General features: G+C 45.5%; 1 protein-coding gene across 1 annotated transcript in view; it reads left to right on the top strand.

The window, feature by feature from the left end:
* The window catches only part of igf2r (insulin-like growth factor 2 receptor), a 103578-nt gene that overhangs the window by 65941 nt on the left and 18887 nt on the right, over positions 1-18750 (top strand). Inside the window, exons 35-41 of the mRNA XM_056294635.1 lie at positions 665-773; positions 4169-4250; positions 7709-7842; positions 8121-8270; positions 11002-11160; positions 13930-14140; positions 16430-16582. Coding sequence (XP_056150610.1) covers positions 665-773; positions 4169-4250; positions 7709-7842; positions 8121-8270; positions 11002-11160; positions 13930-14140; positions 16430-16582 — 998 coding nt within the window. The remainder of the gene's footprint in view (positions 1-664; positions 774-4168; positions 4251-7708; positions 7843-8120; positions 8271-11001; positions 11161-13929; positions 14141-16429; positions 16583-18750) is intronic.

Here is an 18750-nt window from a genome sequence, read left to right as displayed (position 1 = left end):
ATTTAGGATTTTATAAGTCAGCAGAAGCACCTTGTCTTCAGATCTAACATGGATAGGAAGCCAATGAAGGGAGGCAAGAGTTGGTGTAATATGGTCAAATTCCCTAGTTTTAGTTAGGATCCTAGCAGCAGCATTCTGAACCATCTGAAGACTTTTGGTACTAGAATGTGGCAGACCTGAGAACAGAACATTACAGTAATCAAGTCTGGATGAAACAAATGCATGTATTAGAGTCTCTGCGTCAGCCATGGAGAGAAAAGACCGAATTTTAGCTCTGTTACGTAAGTGAAAAAAGGCAGCCTTGGTGATTTCTTTCATGTGCTTATCAAAGGAAAGGCTGGGATCAAACGTAACACCAAGATTTTTGGCTGCCACACTTTGTGAAACCACAGAGTTGTCGATTGTTATCGTAGTAGTATATCGTAGTAGTATTGTTATTACAGACGTTTCTTTCTCCATTTCGTTCCTTCTTGCTTTCTTTCTTTTGCCTGTTTGACAATGTATTTTGACAAGGTTCGATTAAAAAAAAAAAAACAAGTTTATAAAGAAGTGTAACATCTGACATAACGTTTAGGCCGGACACCAGTGATATGCATTGATTTTAAACCTGCAGATTTGGCTATAGTGTCACTAATCACCCTGTGGTTGTCTTTCTGTACTGCAGGTCTCACAGCTCAAGCTCGACCCCCAGTGAGCCAGTCTTGGTGGACTCAGATGTTAACACCTGCACACACTTCTTCTCCTTCCACACTTCGCTTGTCTGCGAACAGCCTGTAAGTGAACTGACGTCAATATTACTCTGTTTATACAATTCACATACTTTTATTTTCCATTATTTAAGTATTGAAATACTTTTTACAAGAGACTATTGTTACAATCAACCCAGTAAAAGCTGATTCAATATGAATAGGCTACAAGCACATAGTATATTGCTATTTCTACTATTTCTATTCTAACTTCAGCCTATGTGTGTATGTGCAGAGTTTCTGCTGGAACATTGTTAGTGGAGGAGCTCAGAGTTTCTGCAGGAACCTGGTTAGTGAAGGAGCTCAGAGTTTCTCCAGGAACATGGGTAGTGGAGGAGCTCAGAGTTTCTGCATGAATATGGTTCGTGGAGGAGCTCAGAGTTTCTGCAGGACCATGGGTAGTGGAGGAGCTCAGAGTTTCTCCAGGAACATGGTTAGTGGAGGAGTTCAGGGTTTCTGCAGGAACATGGGTACTGGAGAAGCTCAGTGCAGTGCAGTGCTGTAAGCAGTGTCATGGCATGTGGTATAGTCCTACCAAATCTGACGATGTGAAGTATGATTACTGTAATTCACTGTACTGTACTGTAATTTGTGCCTTGCAGATGTCCCCAGCTGAAAATTGCGATTGATTTTGCCTCCTGAAAATTTCCCATCAACATTCTCATCAACCTTTCTCTGACATTACATAGGATCAAAATTGCCACCAACTTGGGGTGGCTAGATATAAGTCTTCAAATCACAATCGTGTATCATGTAGAGTCTTAACAGGTCCTGACATAACATATCACCTTTTTTATACAATTAACCAGGCCTGAACAATAGCCGTCATTCATTAAACATAACATTTGCCGAGAGAGGAACAGATTGTCTTTATTATTTATTTGTTCAGGACTGGTCTCATGTTGTTTTACTATAAAGACATGATGACTGTTTTCCAATGTTAGCAGAAGATGTTGGCCGAAGATGTTAGCAGAAAATGGTAGCAGAAGGTGTTAGCAGAAGATGTTGGCCGAAGATGTTAGCAGAAGATGTAGGCAGAAGATGTTAGCAGAAGATGTTGGCCGAAGATGTTAGCAGAAGATGTTAGCAGAAGATGTTAGCAGAAGATGTTGGCCGAAGATGTTAGCAGAAGATGTTAGCGGAAGATGTTGGCAGAAGATGTTGGCCGAAGTTGTTAGCAGAAGAAGTTATCAGAAGATGTTAGCCGAAGATGTTATCAGAAGATGTATCAGATGATGTTAGCAGAAGATGTTGGCCGAAGATGTTAGCAGAAGATGTTGGCAGAAGATGTTGGCAGAAGATGTTAGCAGAAGATGTTGGCTGAAGTTGTTAGCAGAAGATGTTGGCCGAAGTTGTTAGCAGAAGATGTTGGCCAAAGATGTTATCAGAAGATGTTGGCCGAAGTTGTTAGCAGAAGATGTTAGCAGAAGATGTTAGTAGAAGATGTTGGCCGAAGATGTTGGCCGAAGATGTTGGCCGAAGATGTTGGCCGAAGATGTTAGCAGAAGATGTTGGCCGAAGTTGTTAGCAGAAGATGTTGGCCGAAGATGTTAGCAGAAGATGTTGGCCGAAGTTGTTAGCAGAAGATGTTGGCCGAAGATGTTAGCGGAAGATGTTGGCAGAAGATGTTAGCGGAAGATGTTGGCAGAAGATGTTAGCGGAAGAGCTCGGGAGTTCAGCAGAGACACTGTGCCTTCTGCTTTTATCAGCTGTGGGAAACCCTGATGTGGTTAACAAACTGGAGCTGGAGGTTATGTCACAACAGCGTGTGCTATAAAGCTATGATATCACCAGCAGTACAGATTGTTACTGATTATTGGCACTAGCTAACTGACTAATTAGATTACGCAACAAGCTGCCCTCTGTCTGTACTGTCTGTACAGGGTGAGGGGGTGAATTGCAAAGACATCTCAAGCTACTCAGAGAGATGTAAAGCTATGGAGGGCAAGTTAATCGGCAGTATAATGTTATTATAGGTGCTGTGATTCCTTCCATTATAGGTGCTATGTTTAAACAGTGCTTTGTTACTTTTTTCAGGACCATCTCCAAGTTTGACAATATTGATTTGCTTCATCAGCCTATGTTCTTTGACTTTAAATGTTTGTCAGGCGCTCAACATCAGTGTTCCCAAGCACTTAAAAGAGGTGTGTGGGCGTCCCGGTGGCGTGGCGGTCTATTCCCTTGCCTACCAACACGGGGATTGCCGGTTTGAATCCCCGTGTTACCTCTGGCTTGGTAGTGACCGAAAGGGTGAGATTGTGGATATAAGCGGCTGAAATGAGTTTCCTCCATAGGGTGTCTGGGCTCAGCCTTTGAGATAGGGTGAGGAGCTTGGACATCCAGAGGGAACTCGGAGTAGAGCCACTGCTCCTTTGCGTCGAAAGGAGCCAGTTGAGGTGGTTCGGGCATCTGATTAGGATGCCTCCTGGGCCGCCCTCCTTTGGAGGTTTACTGGGCATGGCCAACTGGGAGGAGACCCCGGGGTAGACCTAGAACTCACTGGAGGGACTTCATGTCCAATCTGGCCTGGGAATGCCTTGGGATCCCCCAAGAGGAGCTGGAGGGCGTTGCTGGGGAGAGGGATGTCTAGAGTGCCCTACTTAGCTTGCTGCCACTGTGACCCGACCCCGGAGAAGCGACTGAGGATGAATGAATGAAAATGAATGAAGCTGAATTTAGCTATTTAATTAGTACTGTGTAATTGCCCTGCCATGTTTGCTTTTCATCCACAACAGCTCTTCAGATTGCCCTTTACTTCCGCATTTGGCTGTTATGGTGTTATATTATTAACTATGAAATCTGAAAGGCATATAATTTTTTTCCAGGAAGGCCTGAGTATTAACCATTAGAATAAGGGACTACAGAAGCGTCCATTTTGTGGAGTAGCTCCTGTCTGGAATATGACAGTGACAGTTGTATAGGATGTTTCTTTGCACTTCAATCTTTAGGATGGTGGCTTTAATAGCGTATCATGCCTGGGGCAACGATCTTTCAGTGTGCAGCATGTGTCTCTATAGGATACATTTACTCCAATCCAGAATGTGATAAAACCCCATAGTAACACTTCATTCTGAACATAGCAGTCCAATGACCACCAATATGATTACATATTGATTATTTTGATTAAGTTATTATGTATATGTTATCTAAAGTTACTATAATACATATATATTGTTATATTATTATATGTATTATATAATATAGATTATATATAATATATTATTATTACATTATTATAATATATAATTGTTATCTATATTTATTATTTATATATTGTTTATTATTTATGTTAAGTCATTATTGTGATTAAGTTATAGCTATTTGATCCTATAAGTGCACAGATGAATACCACAGTTTTCTGCTTTCCAGTGCAGTAGTCCCGTGTAACAGGATTCACAGTAACACATTCTTTCCTCTTTTAGGTGAAGTGCTCCATCCTTAATGGCTCTCACCTCATCGACCTGACTCCTCTAATTCACATCACCGGCTACTACACTGCCACAGGTTAGAGAGCCAGAGGCTGAAATCCCTGCACTAGTCTGTAATGCTTTTACTTCTCGTCCCACTTATCAATCATGTGGTTTTCCACTTGAAACAAACCGAGAATTACAAGAAATGTATTTAAAGAGTAATATGGTAATTTTAACTGTTGCACTACAACAGTGAATATCCCCACCTCACTGACATGCTTGCCTTTTACAGAAGCAGGTATGAGCCCTGTTCATTTTCTTGAGCGCCTGAAATACAGAGTATCGTCTTTCTGTGGCATTTACATGTATTCCGTACCAAGATTATGGGATGTCCAGCAAGATGGCTTCATGGATGGTAGCCTTGGTTCTGCTCGCTCTAGTACTTGTTCTGTTTTTGTTTATTTGTTTAGTTTCCGGCGCTCAATCACTGATCACATACAGCAGGGAAGAACTTTTAAGCCTCCAACTGCCCACTGGACAAGCTGAACAGACTTTTTTTTACCGACTTTAACTGAACGTTTTAATGAAAGTCTTGCTGAGCTTTTGGCTTTGTGCGGGCTCCGGCGGAGGCGCCGACGGTGTAAGTGAACCGGCATGCTTGTCAAACTGCGACAGCGGGGATTCCGAACTGCGTTCCCATCAATCCACCTGGTGAATGTCAGCTCTCTGGCCAATAAGATGGACGAACTCCTACTGTTGGAACGGAAAACAACTTTGACTTTTCCATATCTGCCACCCTGTGCCTCACTGACACCTGGCGTAGTGAGCATATACCAGACAGTACACTTCATCTGCTGCACTTCTAATTCCTACAGGCGGACCATGAAATGGAGCTATCGGGGGGGGGGGGGTGGGGGCGGCATATGCTTCTACATAAACGAAGGTTGGTATACGGATATCACAGGGTTGAAGAAATCATGCGGACCTCGCTTAGAGACCTTTTTCATGGACTGTCTACAACTAGTCTTGGCTGCTCCCGTTAGGGGGCGCCACAGCAGGTCATCCGTTTCCATCTCTTCCTGTCCTCTGCATCTTCCTCTGTCACACCAGCCACCTGCATGGCCTCCCTCACCACATCCATAAACCTCCTCTTTGGCCTTCCTCTTCTCCTCTTCCCTGGCAGCTCCATATTCAGCATCCTTCTCCCAGTATACCCAGCATCTCTCCTCCACACATGTCCAAACCATCTCAACCTTGCCTCTCTTGCTTTGTCTCCAAACCGTCCAACCTGAGCTGTCCCTCTAATATACTCGTTCCTAATCCTGTCCTTCTTCGTTACTCCCAGTGAAAATCTTATCATCTTCAACTCTGCTGCCTCCAGCTCTGTCTCCTGTTTTCATTGACCATAAACCATTTTATTCACCGTGGGATTTTTCATCATTTATTCTGGTTGGTTATTGTTTATTCTACCTGTGTTAAAGAAGTGTTAAAACACCTGGCTGATCGAATTACAAACATGGAGCGCAAATATCCAGACTCCCTACTCATTATCCTTGGGGATTTTGACTGAGCAAACCTCAGCCACGAACTGCCAAAATACAGACAGCATTTTAAATGTCCCACCAGAGACAAAAACACTGGATCATTGCTACACAATATTAAAGGACACCTATCACTCTGTCCCCCGTGCAGCCCTGGGACTCTGATCACCGTCTGATTCATCTTCTCCCAAGCTACAGGCAGAAACTAAAATCTGCAGAGCCAGTGGTTAAAACTGTGAGGAAATGGACCAGCGAGTCAACACTGGAGCTCCAGGCCTGCCTCGACTGCACTGATTTCAGGCAGCTTAGGCCAAAGAGGAAGCCTACAGGAGTGGAGATAGGATCCAGTACAACCAAGCCAGAAATACACTCACAAAGGAGATCAGAGTGGCAAAAAGGTGCTCCTCTGAAAAGTTAAAAAACAGGTTTTCTGCAAATGACCCAGCATCAGTGTGGAGAGGTTTGAGAGACATTACCAGCTACAGGAGACCATCCTCCCACACTGCAGGGAAACATCAACTGGCTGACGACCTAAATGGGTCTTACTGCAGGTTTGATAAGCGCACTTTCACACCCCTCACCCTCTCTGGCCACAACACGCAACCAACTACACCCCCTGCCAGCTCCTCACCAGGGACATACGCAAGGGTCCTGTTTGTGGACTTCAGCTCAGCGCTCAACACTCTCGTCCCAGATATCGTCCGCTCCAAAGTCACCCGGCTCACTGTACCAGCCCCCATCTGCCAGTGGATTAAAAACTTCCTGACAGACGGGGCAGCAGGTGAGGCTGAGGAAAATCACATCCAGCACCCGGATAATCAGCACTGGCGCCCCCCCCCCTCAACACAAATGACTGCACCGCAGGTGACCCGTCTGTTAAACCGCTGAAGTTTGAGGATGACACAACCATCATTGGCCTTATCCTGGATGGTGATGAGTCTGCATTTAGATGGGAGGTTGATCAGCTGGCCCTCTAGTGCGGCCATAACAACCTGGAGCTGAACCCACTCAAAACCGTGAAGATGACAGTGGACTTCAGGAGGAGTTCCCCAACACTGCCCCCCGCCCCCATACTGAATAGCAGGGTTTCTGTGGCGAAAACCTACAGATTTCTGGGTGCCACAATCCCCCAGGACTTAGGGTGGGCATCCAACATAGACACAATGCTCAGAAAGGCCCAGCAGAAGCTGTACCTTCTCCGCCAGCTCAGGAGATTCAACCTGCCTCAGGAACTGCTGATTCAGTTCTACACGGCAATAATCCAGTCTGTCCTCTGAACATCCATCACTGTCTGGTTTGGATCGGCCACCAAACAGGACAGGGACAGACTACAACAGACAGTTAGGTCTGCAGAATATTTCACTGGTGTTAACCTGCCCTTCATACAGGACTTATATACCTCCAGACTCAGGAAACGGGCAGGCAACATCACTGCAGACCCATCACACCCTGTTCCAACTCCTCCCCTCTGGTAGGCGCTACAGAGCACTGTACCTCAAAACAACCAGATATGAAAACAGTTTCTTTCCGCAGCCTGTCACTCGAATGAATGCTTAGCATCATCAAATAAATTCAACCATTTTGTATATACTGTACATGTTGTATATACTGTACTGTACATTGTATGTATACTGGTACACTCTGTCATGTCCATGTACCTCAGTCAGGCATGGATATAAGTAACCTGCTTAACATCTATTTCAGTATCTGTGATATGTTCACTGCATCATTGCACTTTATTGCCTTTTATTTCACCTGTATATTGTCAGTCCTTGTGTATATGTATATCTGATGTTTTTTGTGTTGTTGTGTTGTTATTCTGTGTTAAGTACACTGTGAGAGCCGCAAAACCGGAGTCAAATTCCATGTGTGCAACTTACATGGCCAATAAACCTGATTCTGATTCTGAAGATTAAGAGTTTTTATCATCTCTCCCCTGAACCATCTCTGGAAGACTAGATGAGCCGGGATCTGCCCTCCAGTGTTATTTGTCTCTGTCTGTTCTGTCCAGATGATGATGTGGATCCAAATGAAGGGTCTCCAGACTTCTACCTCAACATCTGCCAGCCTCTCAACCCCATACCTGGGGTGACATGTCCCCCTGGAGCTGCTGTTTGCATGGACCCTGATGATGGACCACCTATTGTGAGTTGAAGGCAAACACATACACACATTTCCACACACTCCTGCATTTGCTCAAAGGTATTCCCAGCAATGGAGCAGGGCCCTCCTCACGTTGCTAAAGTCCTCCCTCTCTCATCTATCTGTTTCACATGCTTTTCTCTTCTGTTCTCCTTTTTTCTCTCTTGTCTCTGACCAACTTCTGCTACTTTTCCTGGCCCTCTCATCCCATCTCTCCCGATCTCTGTTCTCTCTCTGTCTCTTCTCTTTCCCCCCTACCGTCTTTCCGTCGACCTTTTCAGGACATAGGGAAGTCGACCGCTGGTCTGCAGATCAACAGTGCAACCAACGAGGTGTCAATCACCTACACCAGCTTCACCCGCTGCTTGTCTGATCCCGCTCAGAACTATACCTCCACCATCATATTCACCTGCCAGCGAGGCCTGGAATTAGTAAGTATACATGTCGAAGAGTTGTGCTACCTTCACACTTGTTGGTGCTGGTTCAGAAGTGACACACAGACACACACATGCCTACATGTGTTCCTCGCCCTGCTCTCCCCCCCCCCCCCCCCCCCCATCAATTCACTGATGTTTTGACACATTACTGCCTCCAACTTTCATGCCAATAAAACTCAAGACCGAGGGGGCGTCCGGGTGGCGTGGCGGTCTATTCCATTGCGTAGCAACATGGGGCTCGCTGGTTCGAATCCCCGTGTTACCTCCGGCTTGGTCGGGCATCCCTACAGACACAATTGGCCGTGTCTGCGGATGGGAAGCTGGATGTGGGTATGTGTCCTGGTTGCTGCACTAGAGCCTCCGGTCGGGGCGCCTGTTCGGGAGGGGGGGACTGGGGGGGGGGATAGCGTGATCCTCCCACACGCTACGTCCCCCTGGCGAAACTCCTCACTGTCAGGTGAAAAGAAGCGGCTGATGACTCCACATGTATGGGAGGAGGCAAGTGGTAGTCTGCAGCCCTCCCTGGATTGGCAGAGGGGGTGGAGCAGAGACCAGGACAGCTCGAGAGGGTGGGAATTGGCTGGATGCAGTTGGGGAGAAAAGGGGGGGGGGGATTCAAGACTGAGAGAAGCATTTCTTATTTCACTTTAAATCCCTCCCTGATCTCGTGTCAGTGTGTGCATGTACAGTGCATCCGGAAGGTATTCCCACCCCTTCACTTTCCCCACATTTTGCTATGTTACAGCCTTATTCCAAAATGGATTAAATTCCTTTCTTTCCTCATCAATCTACACACAATACCCCATAATGACAAAGAGAAAAAGTTTTGTAGAAATTTTTGCAAATTTATTAAAAATAAAAAACTGAAATATTGCATGTACATAAGTATTCAAACCCTTTACTCAGTACTTGGTTGAGGCACCCTTGGCAGCGATTACAGCCTCAAGTCTTCTTGGGTATGAAGCTACAAGCTTGGCACACCTATATTTGGGGTATTTCTCCCATTCTTCTCTGCAGATCCTCTCGAGCTCTGTAAGGTTAGATGGGGAGCGTCGCTGCACAGCTATTTTCAGGTCTTTCCAGAGATGTTCAATGGGGTTCAAGTCTGGGCTCTGGCTGGGCCACTCCAGGACATTCACAGACTTGTCCCGAAGCCACTCCTTCTTTGTCTTGGCTGTGTGCTTAGGGTCATTGTCGTGTTGAAAGGTAAACCTTCACCCCAGTCTGAGGTCCTCAGCGCTCTGGAGCAGGTTTTCATCAAGGATCTCTCTGTACTTTGCTCCATTCATCTTTCCCTCGATCCTGACTAGTCTCCCAGTTCCTGCCGCTGGAGAACATCCCCACAGCATGATGCTGCCACCACCATGCTTCACTGTAGGGGTGGTATTAGAAAGGTGATGAGAGGTGCCTGGTTTCCTCCAGACGTGACGTTTGGCATTCAGGCCAAAGAGTTCAATCTTGGTTTCATCAGACCAGAGAATCTTGTTTCTCGTGGTCTGAGAGTCCTTTAGGTGCTTTCTGGCAAACTCCAAGCAGGCTGTCATGTGCCTTTTACTGAGCAGAGGCTTCCGTCTGGCCACTCAACCATAAAGGCCTGATTGGTGGAGTGCTGCAGAGATGGTTGTCCTTCTGGAAGGTTCTCCCATCTCCACAGAGGAACGCTGGAGCTCTTTCAGAGTGACCATCGGGTTCTTGGTCACCTCCCTGACCAAGGCCCTTCTCCCCCGATTGCTCAGTTTGGCTGGGCGGCCAGCTCTAGGAAGAGTCCTGGTGGATCCAAACTTCTTCCATTTACGAATGATGGAGACCACTGTGCTCTTCGGGACCTTCAAAGCTGCAGAAATTTTTTTGTACCCTTCCCCAGATCTGTGCCTCGATACAATCCTGTCTCGGAGGTCCACAGACAATTCCTTTGACTTCATGATTTGGTTTCTGCTCTGACATGCACTGTCAACAGTGGGACCTTATATAGACAGGTGTGTGCCTTTCCAAATCATGTCCAATCAATTGAATTTACCACATGTGGACTCCAATCAAGATGTAAAAACATCTCAAGGATGATCAGTGGAAACAGGATGAACCTGAGCTCAATTTTGAGAGTCATAGCAAAGGGTGTGAACACTTATGTACACGCAATATTTCAGTTTTTTATTTTTAATAAATTTGCAAAAATTTCCACAAACCTTTTTCACTTTGTCATTATGGGGTATTGTGTGTAGATTGATGAGAAAAAAAGGAATTTAATCCATTTTGGAATAAGGCTGTAACATAACAAAATGTGGGGAAAGTGAAGGGGTGTGAATACTTTCCGGATGCACTGTATGTGTTCCAGTGCTGGGGCTTGGGAGGATCTGGGTGACTTTGTATTCGGCTTCCATGCCCAGACATACCCTTACCACAGTCGGTGTCAGTAGTGCGGTAGCAGTCGGCTTTTTTGTGGTCAGATGCGGTTCAGCAACTTTTGCTGAAGTCCAAATCGGAATGAATAAGTACCCAAACCAAACCGGGGGAGGTTGTTAACAAGAACAGTTTGTCAACGTCTTTGTGTGGGTCTGTGTGTATGTTGAGTGTGTGTGTGTGTGTGTGTGTGTGTGTGTGTGTGTGTGTTCACATTAGTCATTCAGATCTTTGACAGGTATCTATCTCTCTGGTATTTTTTTTCTTCACTTTTCTGCACAGCACTAAAAGCCAGACCTGTAACTGCTGTCTCTCCCTCTGTGTGCAGGGCTCTCCTCAGATGATTCGCCAGCAGGACTGCCTCTTTGTGTTTGAGTGGGCTACCCCCGTTGTGTGTCCTGACACCACGCATACCACCGGCTGCCAACTCCATGACTCGCTGCTCCAGTTCACCTTTGACCTTTCGTCCCTTGCTGGAGAAGTCTCGGTGAGCTGCTTGCTCATTAATCGGGCCCAAGTTTAAACATGAACATTACATTTAACAAAGGTTTTAATGGCAGTCACCCTTCGTTAAGATGCTCAGAAGGGCATCCGGGTAGCGTGGCGGTCTATTCCATTGCCTACTAACATGGAGATCGCCAGTTCGAATCCCCGTGTTACCTTTCAGTCAACAGCTGATTACAGGCTGAGGTGGCTAAAAACACCTAACTTAGCATTGCAAGGTTGGCTAACAACAAACCAGCAGGCCGAATACCGTACTAGCAATGTTACACAAAATACAGTAATCCTCGAGTAAATAAACATTTCCATGTCGACATAACTATCACCCTTTGCCTTTGTTTACCCACAAGTAATGCTAGTGGTTAAAGCAAGGTCCAGCATTTGTTGTGGTGCACAGGTAATGCTAGCGTTAGCAATCAGAGCTAGTCCAATCAGTCAGCTAACATAGCTAGTTTTTAGTGTGGGAAGCTAACCAATAATATTGCCATAATACTCTAACGACAACGAATGACTAGACTCACTAGCCAATTGGCTAACAGGTTGGATCCTTTAGTCGACTGGTTAACATAACACCCGTGGCAACCCGGGTTCGCGTCCCGGCAGCGGCGGTTCCCGGCTGCCCCCTGAATTCACTACATTGGTGTCAGAAGTGGAATGGTGAGACCGTGAGGTCATCGGAAGCGCGTGGGCCCAGAGGCGTGAGGGAGCTGGTATGCTGAAGCACAGTGATGCGCTCCCCGAAGGAGGGGGGTAGTGTAATGACAACGAATGACTCGACTCGCTAGCCGATTGGCTAAAGGGTCGGACCCTTTAGTCGACTGGTTGATGTAGTCACCCGTGGTGCAGGAGACCCAGGTTTGCGTCTCGGTTGTGGCGGTCCCCGGTTGCCCCCTGAATTCGCTACAGTACTTTACTGTATGTAGTTAATAACGTCGAACCAACATGAGCCGACTAGGTGACCAAGATATCGCTCCGGATAAAGGATACTGCTTCTTCGAGAATGTTCAACATGGACTGGTTGCCGTTGTGTGTAATCCTAAATCGCGAAGGGAAAAGCAGGCCAAAGTTTACCCCTTGGCGATCTCGGAGCAGTTCATTGACCTCATCGAATGCCGCTCTCTTCTTAGCGACAGCAGCAGTGTAGTCCAGGAATAGCAGAAATCTTTGTGGCCATTGTAGGGAAGTGGACCCGCTTGTCTTGGGTGTTGCATAATGTCCTCCTTGACACCAAAATAGTGTACACAAACAATGAAGGGATGCGGCCTCTCTCCAGATTGGGGACGTGGCAGCAGGGAACAGTGTGCTCTGTCAACCAGCGGTCTTTCTTCTATTTGCAAAGCATCTTTGAACAGGCCAGCAAGGAAGTCAGTTGGACGTGGTCCCGCCACGCCTTCACATAGATCAGTAATTCTCAGATTGTTTCTGCGTGACCTCCCCTCTAAATCCTCACACTTGTCAGACAGGAAAAGCCACCTGTTTAGTGAGACTTGGTCGCTTGCGCTCCAGGGATGTAGTCTCATCCAACCAGTGATTTGCCCCCCTTTTCCAATTCTGCCACGGGCTAGACAGAGCCCCAGCATCGGCTCTGACTGACGCCAAGTCGCCATGCAGTTCGGTCCGATTCGATGCAGTTTCGGACCTCAGAGACATTGCCGAAGTTTCAACAAGCATTCTCTTCCAGCGATGTTGACTCAGATGTTGCATCAGCTCAAAGTGATCCAGTAGCGCTGAGAACAGCATTGTCCGGGGCAGTGGAGTTAGCTCGGTCGGTGTTCGCCATCATGATAGCACCCTGAACACGTGTAGTAGGCATAGTGTGTAGTTATAATATAGTACTCAAAAATACGTAGTAGTAAAAAAATATACTGCCAGAACAATTGTTTGTTCCCAACTGAACGAAATGGGTGATATAGATGCAAAAGCACCATTGTTTTATCAAATTATTGAACAGTTGGCAGGAAAATCTAAAACCTCCGCCGACCCTCTTGTCATGCCACCGGAAATCCCCGTGCGGTATAATATCTAAGCTAATTTTACAACTATTTCCTTTACTAAAGATGTATTGCATTTGGTATTTGGTATATTTCTCCAGAACCAGAACCACCACTTTCAGTAAGTGAAATAGATTACAGAGGCAACTAATTTCTGCTATAATACACTTTAATGCCGTACCCTTGAATCCACATGTGTAGGCTATTCACAGTGTGAGTGTTTTTTCCAGTTACCGTTGGTGATTGGAGAGATCGTGGATGGTGATCTGTGCGCCAATCAATAACCCGTCAATCACTCCTCACTTGTGTGGGGAAAAAAAAGCTCCACTTTAAATGCTTCTTTGCCTCCGTCGGGCAGCATACCACATGTATGTGCACGCTCGGTTTTTCTTGGTTTGGTCGACTTTTCCGATCAGACTGGCGACGAATCATTTGGAAGCCAGATTGTCTGATTGAAAACTAGCATCTGGAAATGTGTAGCGTTCTTGGTTGTTGAGCGGTGACTAAGATTTGCGTACGTTCGTTGTGATGTGCAGTTAACATAAGCTGACATACATTCTGACGTCATCCCTCTGAGACAGAGTGCACACAACCGTTAAATTATTTGAAATTTACAGTGGTGGTGCTTCACTAAAACCAATCACTGGGTAGGCTGTTTAGATGGAATACGACTGGTAAATATCTGTATGGAATGGTGGTCCAGAGAACTTTCTTAAACATCACTGTTGTGGTGAATACTAACCTGATTCAACGCTGCACTGTAGGTACCGGTCGGGTCAAAGAGCTACCGGATCAACGTCTGCAGTTCAGTGGCAGAGCCGGCTTGTAAGAAGAGTGCCGTGTGCAAGATATCCGATTCAGGGGCACCCACGTCCGCATCGTCATTTGGGATCAGTCAAGTGATGACCATGGACTACAAGGTTGAGGAGCAGGCGATACTGATGCAGTATGGAGGCGGGGACCCTTGTCCACCAGGTGATTCCAAAATCCTTTACCAGTGTCTTATTTCCTAATACGCAAGTTCAAGTTCATTTTCATGTGTATTAGAATGTAATGAAATTCTTGTGCTCTGGCTCTCACTGCCTTAACACAAGGAACACAAGGACACACCATTCCAAGAAAAAAAAAAAAAGACAACACTACAGACCTACATAGACTATGTACACAATGAATTCATACGTTATATACACAATCTACAGTACACTAACACAACAGTGTAAGGTGCATATGGGTGTGTTGGCTGTTCAGCAACTTGACTGCCTGCATAAAGAGACCATGACTGAGACGGGTGGTGGTGGGGGATTTGATGCTTCGGTAGCATTTTTTTAGGTGGAAGGAGCGAGAACAGAACATGAGCAGGTGGCTGGTGTCCTTCATGATGTTTTGAGCTTTCCTTTTGCAGCGAGTGGTGTAAACATTATGAAGTTGTGGTAGTTCCATGCCAGTGATTTTTGCTGCTGGCTTTACAGTCCTTTGCAGCAGTCTGCAGTCCTGAGCAGTCAGGTTGCCAGACCACACTGTGATACAGCCTGTCAAGATACTGTCGATGGTACTGCGATGAAAATTGAGACGCCTCTGAAAATACAGTCTCTGCTGTGCCTTCTTGAGGATGCAATTGGTGTTGAGAGACCATGTGAGGGTGTCTGTGATGTGTAAGCCGAGAAATCAAAAGTTGTCCACAATTTCAACGGATGAACCATTGATGGAATGTGATTCCCCTGATCTTTCTAAATGGAATAGAATGGAATACTGTTTATTAGTCATTTTGTACATATACACAAATGAAATTTACTTTCTGCATTTAACCCATCCTAGCTGTGTAGCTAGGAGCAGTGAGCAGCCGCCGTGCAGCACCCGGGGACCAACTCAATTATTTCTTCCTATTGCCTTGCTCAGGGGCACCGACAGGAGTATTAACCCTAACATGCATGTCTTTTTTGTTGAGTTAACAATGATTTCTTTTCTCTTATTGACCTTTAGAGGGAGGTTGTTGTCATGGCACCATATGGTTAAATATTCCACTTCCCTCCTATAGGCCCTCTCATCACTGTCACTTTTTAGTCCAAACACTGGTGTCGTCAGTGAATTTAATGATGCTGTTGTCTTCTTTGGCAACACAGTCGTGTGTAAACAGACTACAATAGGGGACTTAGACAGCAGCCCTGAGGCACGCCTGTTCTAAGAACTAATGTAGATGAGTAGGTTATAGCCTCACAGTCTGGAGCCTGCCTGTCACGAAATCAAATAGTCAATTACAGATGGAGTTCTCCAGATAGACCTCATAGTTTCAACACCAGTTTGTAGGGTACAAATGTATTAGAAGCAGAGCTGTAATCAATAAACAACATTCTGACATAGGTATTTTTCTTTTCATGGTGTACTAAAGCAGTGTGCAGAGCAAGTGAGATAGCGCCATCTACAGATCTGTTGGAACAGTAGGCAAACTGTAATGGGTCAAAGGTGGCAGGAATGTTACATTTTATTTATATATGATATAACCAGTCTTTCCTGGCACGTCATAATAACAGAGGTCAAATCAACAGGTCGGTAATCATTAAGACGAGACAGGTGTTTTCTTAGGTACAGACACCATGGTGGGTTTCTTAACACACAGTGGAACCACAGACAATGACAAGGACAGATTAAACATGTCAGTGAGATAGCTGAGTGTAACATGCCTTGAGGACATGGGAAGGGATGCCGTCTGGGCCAGCGGCTTTACGAGCCTTAACCCTTTTTAAAAGTTTTACTACGGGCATCTGGGTAGCGTAGTGGTCTATTCTCTGTATAGCCAATATATAGCCACACTGGCTTTAGATTAAGTTAAATGGTGTTTAGCGCTAGTTTTTACCTTTTGTTTTAACCTTCATTAAGTGCCAAGTAAAAAATGGTTCATGTCTTGCCTGAGATCAAGGACAGACCTGAACTGTAGACACCAGATCTGGTGTGGAAATTCTTAGCTCAAGTATGAAGATTCACATGTCTTGACTCACTACGTGCAAATTCATTTCCTTAAAGTGTAGTCAGTCTTGGAACCAGTGCTATGTTTTACATACTGTGTTCAAGGCTATTTCTAAAAGATAAATAAATAAAACTTGAGGCTATGATTTTGATATCAAAGACTTTCTGTCATTTTCAAGTATTGAAATCCTGTTTGTTTGTTGTGTGTGTGTGTGTGTGTGTGTGTGTGTGTGTGTGTGTGTGTGTGTGTGTGTGTGTGTGTGTGTGTGTGTGTGTGTGTGTGTACGTACTCTTTTACTCCAGTGACGGAGCATGAGGAGGTATGTGTGTTCCCCTTCACCTTCACACAGAAGGAGTATACAGAATGCACCACAGATGGAGGGACGGATGGCAGGAAGTGGTGTGCCACCACCTCCAACTACGATGTAGACAAGAAGTGGGGATACTGTGGCGGAGGTAATAAAATGTGTGTGCCTTGAATCAATCTCTCTCTCTCTCTGTGTCTCTCTCTCTGTTTCTGTCTGTCTCTCTCTCTGCTTCACTGATGGCGGCCCAGGGCCCAGAGGCTAGCCACAGTAGGAGTTCTGGCAATACACCATGTGTTTTTGCTTGTTTTTTTTTTCTTTCGTTTTTGCTGTTTGTCAAGTTAATCCTTTGCGTGACTACATATGACCAAAATACACTACTGGAAATTGGGAGAACTACGTATGGATTATACCCATACAACTACCCCCTATCTGATGAGATACAAACAAACAGCACCTAACTTGGAGGAGGCGACGTACCTGGCAGCACACACAATGTGGCAGCAGTCAATCAGAACCCTATCCCGACACAGGAGATGTCCTTTCAAACATCCATTACCGCAGAAAGAAGAACACTGCATTCAAAAGTGGGAAAATTAGAAAATACAAAGCAGCAAAATATGAACTCGGATCTGCAATAAGGAAAGCAAAAACATCTTATGCCAAAAAACTGTAGGACAGATTTGTCACAAACAACCCCAAGGCAATTTGGAAAAGTCTTCAGGAACTCACCGGCCCCCACTGATGCAGACCTTGGAACTACCAGACAGGTCGAACACTTTTTTTTTGCCCGGTTTGAGAGGCCGACTACAAGCATATGGCCATTCCCAACCTCTCACCTACCACCATCATTCACAACTAAAACAAATAGAGAAGGGTGTTTTGTGAGCTGGACTAAAACAAAGCAGCAGGCTCAGACCATTTAACCTCAGCCTTACTAACACACTGCTCAGACCAGCTGGCCCCAGTCTAAACAGATATCTATAACTTCTCACTCAGCCAACAAAAGTTTCCAGCTCCCTTCAAAAACTCCATTGTCATCCCCATTCACAAAACAGCAAAAATATCTGGCCTCAATGACTCCAGGCCTGTGGCCTTGACATCAGTAGCCATGAAGGCTTTTGAGCACATAGTCCTGGCACACATTAAATCAGTCACATCCCACCTGATGGACCCACTACAATTTGCATATTGCCCAAACCGGTCCACAGATGACGCAGTCAACCTGGCACTGTGCTTCAGCCTCTAACATCTAGAGTCCAAACGCACCTATGCAAGAATTCTGTTCATCGATTTCGGTTCTGCTTTAATCAACCCTGTCAATCTGTTCAGGAAACTTCAGGGCATGAAGAATAACACCTCACTGTGGCTCTGGATCCTGGATATTTTGGAGGAAAGGAGCCAAGTTGACAGATTCAACAACATCACTTCCCACCCACCCCCTCACCACCAGCATGGGGTTGCCATAGGGATGCATTCTGTCCCCATTGCTCTTCTCCCTCTTCACCAATGATTTCAGATCAACATTAAACTCCAGGATTTTGAACTACTCGGACGACACCACAATTTTAGGATTGAATCTCAAAAGACAATAAAAACAGCTACAGGCTGGAGGTAGAGAAGTCAAGTCAACTGGTGCAAGGAAAACGACCTGGTCCTGGACGAAAAAGAATACTGAAATGATCGTTGACTTCAGAACAAAACAGTTGATAAAAGCACCTATCCTCATCGACAGCCAACCAATTACTATAACTGACTCCTTCAAGTTCTTTGGCACACACATCAGCAATAACCTGAAATGGGACCTCAACGCCAACCATCAAATGCAAAAGCCCGAGACAAATGAAAAAACACTGTCAGGCAAGGTCTACTGGTCCAGTTTTACACAGCCATAATCTAGATCTAACACGCTAGCACCATTTCTTTTTATTCTGTCTCGATTATGTACTAAGCACCTCCATCGACACAATCAAGGAGCTTGGCCTTACACTGAAGCCCAGGAGAAGCAGTCAACATCCTGCTCAAACCTTAACTGATGTCGACTATGCAGACAATCTTGCCCTTCTCACTGACAACATTGAGGATGCTACCTCGCTGTTGCACAGTCTTGAACATGCAGCGAAAGAAGTAGGCCTCCACATCAACGCTAGGAAAAATGAATTCATCAGCTACAACCAAGAAGGAATCATCTCCTCATCAGATGGTCATAACATCAAATCTGTCTTGGAATTTATTTACTTGGGAAGCAACTTCGAATCCACCGAAAGAGATGTGCTGCTTCGAATTGGAAAGGCTTGGGGTGCCATTGAGGGACTTAAT

The sequence above is a fragment of the Lampris incognitus genome, chromosome 15, assembly GCF_029633865.1.
Source record: "Lampris incognitus isolate fLamInc1 chromosome 15, fLamInc1.hap2, whole genome shotgun sequence".
Lineage (NCBI taxonomy): Eukaryota > Metazoa > Chordata > Actinopteri > Lampriformes > Lampridae > Lampris > Lampris incognitus.
The sequence above is the reverse complement of the archived record's forward strand: the minus strand, read 5'-3'. Positions and strand labels throughout refer to the sequence as shown.